This window comes from Gastrolobium bilobum, unplaced genomic scaffold (assembly GCF_033153095.1).
Source record: "Gastrolobium bilobum isolate Gb01-03AN ecotype WA unplaced genomic scaffold, APGP_CSIRO_Gbil_v1 utg362, whole genome shotgun sequence".
In the NCBI taxonomy this organism is placed as follows: domain Eukaryota; kingdom Viridiplantae; phylum Streptophyta; class Magnoliopsida; order Fabales; family Fabaceae; genus Gastrolobium; species Gastrolobium bilobum.
This window is the reverse complement of record NW_026897508.1, coordinates 1-8,411: the sequence shown is the minus strand read 5'-3', so window position 1 is coordinate 8,411 and position 8,411 is coordinate 1. Positions and strand designations below refer to the sequence as shown.

Genomic DNA, 8,411 nt, shown 5'->3' with positions numbered 1-8,411 from the left:
TCGTCCATCCCAACACTATATTATTTTTTTTTGTATAACCAAAATTATATTATTTATTTTCTTATATTAATTGATTCATCTTTTGATTGTTATGATTTCTTTTTTCTTTCTCTTCCTTTATCACCATTGATCTATCTTTATACGGTTATGATTTAGTAGCTGAAGATAAAGTTATCTCAAGCTGCTTGAGAAATGATAAGCCATATATATATAGGGTCATGATCATTTTACACCGATGTAACTTTCACTCTCAATATTTACCGTTGATCCTATTTATATATAATGGTTATGATTTACTAGATATTTAAACCGTTAGATGAAAACATGTGTGTGTGTGTGTGTGAACAAAATCATGATACATTAATGTAAGTTACACTTTCATTCTTGGTTATTGATCCCAATAATATGTATCAAGTCTAATTTATAAATTATGTGAGTCATTAGATACAAGTGAATAAATGATTAAGAATAAATGTAAGATCGGTGTAGGTTGAGCTCCACACGCACAAATATGTGTGATTTTCGTCCATATAACAAGGGTAGTTTATTGAATTTTATCAATTAATTAATTATTAATTTCAAATAAATTATAAATATTGGATGAATGGAAATCAATGGCTAAGATGAGGAGTAAGACTTCTTACTCTTATAATGAAGTCAAAGAATCCTCCCTATATATATCATAAAGTTATTTAATTAATTTTCAACTCTTTATTTTAGTGGTGAATTGCTAAACTTCCCAAATTTTAAAAGGTATAATTACTCTCAATTAAAAAAATTGTGTCTTCCACACCATTGTTTCTTATGAAACGGTTACAATGAGAGCGATTTCTCACATTTATAAAAATGGGAAAATTTTGGAAGGTACTCTCATAGTAATATATTTAACAATTAAAAAATGAATTAAAATTTAATAGATTGATGTAATACATTTAAAATCTTGTCCTTAAAAAATACAAAAAAAATCTAATATAAATATCCCTTTAGTGTATGTTTGTTGTGCCACATTATAATATCTAAATGGTCTTCTTTGTTCTCTTCTTTTGCTCTAACATGGATACTTATGTATTGCTGAACTTCCTTCTAAATGACCCTGATGCTGCTGTTCCTTCTCCTTGGCAACGAATGCTTGATCTTCCGGTAACTCTGCCAATATCTATAACATATAATAGTTATGAAATTTATTTATTTATTGGGTTCCTTTTTTCTACTGTCAACGTAGATAAGTTCAAAATGACATTGTTTTGAGACGAAAATTAAAGTATTTTTGTAATTATAATTTATTTCAAGGTTATAATAGTCTTTTTTATTATAATTTTTTAATTTTTCAACTCAAAATGACATCGTTTTGGGAGTGAATGTAGATAACTTATCTACATTCACTGCATAAACATTAAAACCTTATTTATTTAGTTGAAATAGAACTAATTAATGTATTTGTTATTTCTTTTCTTGGGGTTGGCTTGATCGCAGACTGGGCTAATTTACTATGTTCACACTGAGACTGATTTGAAAATATTCGACTTTAGGCCTTTGGTCAATTTCGGAGGAGGCGTTTTATTGGAAAACTCTTATTGGTCTGAATTCATTAATGAGCCAAGGCACCACCAAATGGCAAGGGATCTTCAAAATTTGCAGGACCATCCGAGACTTTTTCTCTTTCGTGCTAGCTGCATAAACAACACTCTTTATGGCATTGTTACAGAACCTGTGATCCAATGCCCATTTTGTAGTTATATTGTTAGTTCACTTCCATGACTTTATCATCAATTTAATGCAGTAGAATTAATGGAAGTTTGTTTTAGTGTCATCATCGTTTTCTGTATCTAAATAATATGAATTTATTTTACCGAAATTGATAATTTTTTCATAGCTTCTATGAACAAATATTTTATTTATTTGTTGTGTGTTTCTTTCATCGTTTAGTAGAGTCGACTCTAAACGATTACCAAAAAAAAAAGAAAAAGAGTCGGCTCTAAAAAAGTAAAGTAATATTTTTATTTTTATTTTCAAAAGTAAAATTAATTGCAAAGTTATAATTGAAACATTGCATCTTCACAACAACCAAGTGCATTTAAAAAAAAAATGAACTTTCTAATGTGTTTGCCTAAAGATTAAGTCGGTTCAGTGTTTAAAAACTCGGCTTGACTATTGACTCAGTTGAGGTCAGGGGCCATGAGTTCAACTAGGGAGTCGTGAGTCATTTCATTGATCCGGTTTTATACATTAAAAAAATTAAATATATATCTTATATAAAAAATTCAAAAAAATCAAACCACCAATCATCAAAGATTCAAAATATACGTAACATAATTCAACCAATTACATCACAAGTCAATATTATATAAAATAATCAAACTATCAAAGTATAATTCACATATTCCAATGGAGTTAATAAAAGTTATATCATCAAACTCAGGTCCTAATTGTCCTTCTCACGCACCTACAACAGCATGTGAAATGAGATCTCTTATCTAAGAGAGAACGATAGAGGTGAGGCGGCGGCGCGACAAATCAACGGTAGGAAGAGAAGAACCAGCACGGAGGAGGAGAGAGAGAGAGAGAGAAGACCGAAGAGGATAGGAGGAACCACCACTAAAATTTAGTTCACCCTTTAATTACTATTTACATATAGAAAAGAAACAATTCATGTTACGAATAAAATTTCATCTTTCTGCTTGGTAGAGGCTAGAGTGGTTGTCAGTTCTTGGCAACAAATGACTTGACTGTGTTCTGTCTTTCACTTTTACTAAGAATTTTACAACTAAAATATTGAACTCACAAGTAACTAATGATGATCACAAGTTCATGAGGAATGTTAGCAATACTCTTTGAAATTTTCTTTTCAGCACTCTATTATCATGTCAACTTCTATGTTAGCCCTACTAAATAACCTGACCCCACTCTTTATTAGTGGGGCCTGCTTAGAATTTTAACGAACAATAAAAAGATTATTGAAAAGATAATGTAAAAAAGTGTGTTGTTAGCATTTCTCAAAGAATCATAGGCCTAAAAAGATTAGTACAAATGATGCTTTGGTGGTTTTGTCAGTCTCAGCCAGGTCAGTATTAGATAGAGATATAAAAACCAAATAAGTAAACATTCTTCTAGGTTATTAACATGAGAAGTTGATATCATAATCAATGCATGATAAAAATTCTATAATATTGATTAGAACTGATATAATGCCTAAAAGGAAACTTCAAAAAGAGCCAAGGAACCATTATAGAGATGTATGGGTTAGAATCCTGACCTTCTGATTGCACACCAACAAAGGAAAACAATGTAAGAAGCCATAATTCCTGAGGATAAAAGGCCTCTATTAACCTGTAATAATTAAGCATTTTAAGTGACAAAACATAGATTTTAATGGATTTCATGCAAATTAAAATATTAGGATAAATTCATGATAAAATAAAATGTACTTGTATGGCAAAAAAGAAACTTAGGGTAAAGTTTAAGAGATGAAAAGTGTGTTTTTTTCCCTTTAAGTAATCAAAATAGAGTGTACCTTTGAATTTAAGGATATAGTCATCATAACAGCAAGCAGAATTGCTGTCCATGTGACGAAAAATATATTGAGAGAACATGAAGATCTTGAGGCATATGATGTGTACAAATAGACAATTCCGCATATAGAGAGGCAACATAAAACAACGTTGACATAAAAAGTCCAAAGGAGAACCTGTTCCAACTCAATAAGATGCTAATGTATCAAAATACAGACATTGCTATTAAAGCTAATGGCATAAAGAAATGGTGTTGATGTTAAATAATGTCAAACACACTATTATGGGTTATCTATGCTTTGAAGTTATATTCCATCAAGAAAGTAAACTGTTAGAGTGGCCTAGATTTTATGATTCATAAACTTTAAATTACTCATTCTTAATTTAGGAGCATAGGTTGTTAAGTAATTTGGCCTAGATTTTATGATTTTTATTTATTTTTTGCCAAGTTAAGTAGGATAACAACACAGCATCTGAATGTCATAGTAAAATAACACACTTCATATCGGATTTGGTTGGTGTAGACATAGTAAGAAAAATCAGTATAATCAATTTTCAAGTACAATCTAACACTTTATATTATATAGTACGAAGAAGAGAGAAGTCTATTGAGAGTCATGGAAGAAGGGAGCAAGCTATAACATTTATGCAATTTTCTAAGGGAAAAAATAAAACCAGAAGGAAGGTAAGTGATAATAAAAAGATTGGAGGGGTAAGTGATTGTAGAGTAAACTACATGGAAGGTATTTGAACCTTATCCTACTTAAAATATATTTTCAATCAGCATTTTCGTACTTTAATACTTTCAAATAGTGACAGTGCCTCTAACTACTTCTATTTCTACCACTCCATTATGGATCATCTCATCTCAGCCACCAAGGTATAATTTCATTTCCCCTATACATATATTCAGTGGGTATGAACCAATGACATAGTCCAATTCCAAGCTAAACTAAACAAGTTCTCCCTTTTTCTTTTGCAACATAAAGTTAATATTAAAATCCAAGTAGCATAGCCTAAATTCAAGTTTGTCTTTTCAGATTAATTTTATCCTATTGAGTTTGCTTTTCTAATTTCTGTACAGTATATAGTCATACCATTTTCAGATAATTGACTAAGTTAAGTTCTTTATGAAATATATATTAGTAAAACAATTGATATGCAGCTGCCACATGGAAAAAATAATGTTGACCTTGGTGGATTACTTTCATGTCACATAAAAATCTTGAACCATAGATACTGAATTTTTAAAGCATATTTCTATACTTATGAGAGAAGTTACTTATAAAACATTATTACATAGCAGAATTGGTGCATAAGACTCTTTGAATAAAGCCTGGAAATATTATCTATAGCTTTCATGTCCTAAGATTAATAATATGCTTTTCAAATGGTACTTGAACAAGCTAACCAAGTTGAGAGGAAGTTTGAAATACTAATTTTACACTACATATGTAAGTACACAGTTCAAGACTTGATAGTTGATACCATGTGTAGAAATACTTGAAAGAAAAGGGTATTTGAAATATTATTGAATTGCGTAAATAATCTGTACAAAGGGGTTTCTATTTATAGAGAATGAAAACCCTAATATTTGACCTAATACTTGACCTAATGGGATTGGCCCAATACAACAAATAATAATAATAAAATAACCAATATTTACAACACTCCCCCTCATGCTGAGGAATAGATATTTATCATTCCCAGCTTGCTAGTAAGTTCTTGAAATCTGTCTGGAGGAAGTCCCTTTGTTAATAGATCAGCCAATTGACGCCCAGTGGGAATATATGGAGTGGTAATCAACCCGCTATCAAGTTTCTCTTTGATGAAATGGCGTTCGACCTCAATATGTTTAGTCCGATCATGTTGAACCGGATTATGAGCTATACAAATAGCGGACTTATTATCACATAGCAGCTTCATAGGTCCCTCACATTTTATTTTGAGATCATCAAGTACAATTTTTAGCCACAGTAACTCACAAATTCCTTGAGCCATAGCTCGAAATTCAGCTTCTGCACTTGATCTGGCAACTGGCAACCACATCTTGTTTCTTACTTCTCCATGTCACTAAGTTACCACAGAGAAACATGCAATAACCAGTGGTAGATCGACGGTCAGTCACGGATCCAGTATAAACATGCATATGGTTGGGTTTTGTTCACTTTATTGATTCCTTATTCACATAGTGGTGGAAAACCATTGCTCTCAGCACTTAGCTCCTTAGTTTTCATTATTTTTTGCTTCTGTGTGGTGCGTCCTATCCTTCCTCCTTTCATTGAACGCAAAACAGACTCTTATTCATGGGACAGGCCACAGTTCATGGGTGTGTTGATGGGAACTTTTGTTTGTGCATTTATCACAGATTTTCTTGGCACACACCACATTGTTGGGGCTTTTATTTATGGACTAATCTTACCTCATGGGAGGTTTGCTGAGTTGGTGATGGAAATGACAGATGATTTTGTTACTGGGGTTCTATGCCCTATCTACTTTGCTGGTTTTGGCTTAAAAATCAACTATTTAATGATTGTGACCCAGCCAAAATGGCATTTGATGTTGCTCATTATGCTGCTGTTATCCATCCCTAAAGTTCTAAGCTCCTTAATTACAACTTTCTTCTTTGGTATGTCTGCTCGAGATGGTATAGGCATTGGATTGCTTCTCAACACTAAGGGCATCATGGCATTGATCCTGCTAAGCGTTGCCTGGGACAAAAAAGTAAGTAATAATCAATGGTTACATTAATGGTTTTATACTTCTCTAACATATACAAATAAGGATAAGACTGCATATAAGTATTTTCTTCACCTCATCCTCATTAAGTTGAGGTTCAACGGGGAGTGATTTTTTTATTTCATACTCCTTTTTCAAGTTCATTAGCTCTTAGTTACAGCTAATTCAAATGTGTGTTTATTTTTTTTTAACAGATTTTGAACTTATATGATTTCACAATCATGATGCTTGGTATTATAATAATGACTGTGCTGGTATCTCCCTTGATCAATGCTACATACAAGCCAAAATTTCGATTTAAGCAATCACAGCTAAGAACTGTACAGAAGTTAAGGAGTGATGTAGTGCTTAGAGTTGTTGCTTGTGTCCACAATGCTTGCCAAGCCACCGCAATGACACATGTCCTTGAAACAGTAAATGCCACAAGAATCACTGCTCTTCTTGTAGCCCAAATGGAACATTCAAATTCAAATGCACATGGTGGAGAACAAAAACTCTCTGAATCACAAGCAGAGTTTGAGAGCATAACCAATACATTTGACGAATTTGTAGAAGGGTACAATGCTGTTAGATTTGAGACATCAAGTGTTGTGTCAACTTATGAAACTATCCATGAAGATATATACAACGTAGCAGAAGAGAAATTAAGGAAGAAGAATAATTTTTACCATTTACGTTCTACTATCCCCTTGTATTTCTCCATAAAAACTCAAATTTGACATGATTGAGCTGCTCCCATCCCACCGGTTCCTATGGGTTTATGGAATTTTATCACGTGTACTCCATTTGAGATTGAAAAGAGTGCTAGTACAGAGTACACGTAGATATTTTTGTTTTTTTGTCGGAATTTGACTTTTGATAAATATGACTTTTTAGCCTTATTTCATTGTTTTGGTGGCTTTGTCTGCGTTACCCCAAGAAACGATAATATAGTTGAGTCCCAAGTATTGTTCAATAATCCTAATTCTCCAAAATCATCCTCCTAATAATACGATAAAATAACTCATCCCTAGAAGCATTGTGTGCGTTTTCTGTCAAAATAAGAACTATTAAAGCCTGATTAAGATCACTAAATAATGTTGCCATTTGCATTTCAATTGGAGAAATTCACTGCAAACACACACACAGCGAATTTTTATTAAGTACAAAGGTAAATAGTCTTGGGAACATTTGTAAAAACAACATTGATATGGTGCACAGTGGATAAATTTTTCATTACTAAGTCCATGAATAATGAAAATTAACTCCAATGACAGCTCAAACACCACAGAAAGTGTGCAGAGGAGTCTGATCTCTCATGCCTTTTTCAGTGGAAGTATAATTGAAGAAGTCAATAGGATCAAAAGGCTTGAAGAGCAGAGGGTGTTCTTCTGTCAACCAGCTCCTCTGGGGCTTTTACAAGGTTCCCTCCTTTGGGAGCAGAGAACAGCCCTACGGAGTACCTTGCCTCATCCCCACTCATCACCACTCTGTGAAACGGCTGAGGCACCCTGCCGTTTGACCATGCCTGCAGAAGTCATATCACAACCTCATAAATGATAAATCTTAAACATCATTCAATAATTATAATTATAAAAGTTATAATAATGTTGAAATAAATTAAAATTACAAAAGTACCATAATTTTTGCCTTAAAACAACGTCGTATTAAACTTACTTCAAGATACACTTTATCCGCAGTCATTGCAGAAAAAGCGAACCCTTTAACAATAGAATAATATTTCTGCAGTTACTACAGATAAATTATATGTATTTACTCTCAAAACGATATCGTTTTGGGATAGAAAAATTAAATAATTATAATTATAAAGACTATAATAATCCTGAAATAAATCAAAATTATAAAACCACCATGATTTTCGTCCCAAAACAACGTTGCTGTACCCTACTGCAGATAACTTATCTGCAGTAACTGCAAAAAAACGAACCTTTTTAACAATTAGTATGTTCTATGGTTTTTTTAATAATGACAAGTGGTGAAAAGAATTTACATGGAGTGAGTCACCAATCACAATAACGAAACTGTTCGAGGAAGGCTTGCAGCTTATCCATTTTCCATCTTTGGTCATAACCTCTAAACCCTCCACTTCATTTTGGTACAATATGGTCATTATACTCTTGTCTGTGTGCTGGCTGAGTCCTACCTCTGTGTAGACAAATGTGA

The 8,411-nt window shown here is 32.6% G+C and overlaps 1 protein-coding gene and 1 pseudogene across 1 annotated transcript; one reads left to right on the top strand and one right to left on the bottom strand.

Annotated features, from left to right (window-relative positions):
* The first annotated feature begins 1,053 nt into the window (after window positions 1-1,053).
* LOC133307494 (cation/H(+) antiporter 15-like) lies at window positions 1,054-6,967 on the top strand. Its single transcript, XM_061508004.1, has 3 exons — window positions 1,054-1,140; window positions 5,634-6,233; window positions 6,443-6,967. Exons 1-3 carry the CDS (start codon window positions 1,054-1,056, stop codon window positions 6,965-6,967), a joined length of 1,212 nt encoding a protein of 403 aa, XP_061363988.1.
* Window positions 6,968-7,505: 538 nt separating this feature from the next.
* On the bottom strand, window positions 7,506-8,406 carry LOC133307496 (probable 2-oxoglutarate-dependent dioxygenase AOP1.2; annotated as a pseudogene).
* Between the last annotated feature and the right edge of the window lie 5 nt (window positions 8,407-8,411).

Excerpts from the sequence above, each read along its gene's own strand:
- LOC133307494 (XM_061508004.1), top strand. The coding sequence starts at position 1,054 with ATGGATACTTATGTATTGCTGAACTTCCTTCTAAATGACCCTGATGCT. Across the intron at positions 1,141-5,633 it reads AACGAATGCTTGATCTTCCG|TCACGGATCCAGTATAAACA; the intron begins GTAACTCTGCCA and ends ATCGACGGTCAG. Across the intron at positions 6,234-6,442 it reads GCGTTGCCTGGGACAAAAAA|ATTTTGAACTTATATGATTT; the intron begins GTAAGTAATAAT and ends TTTTTTTAACAG.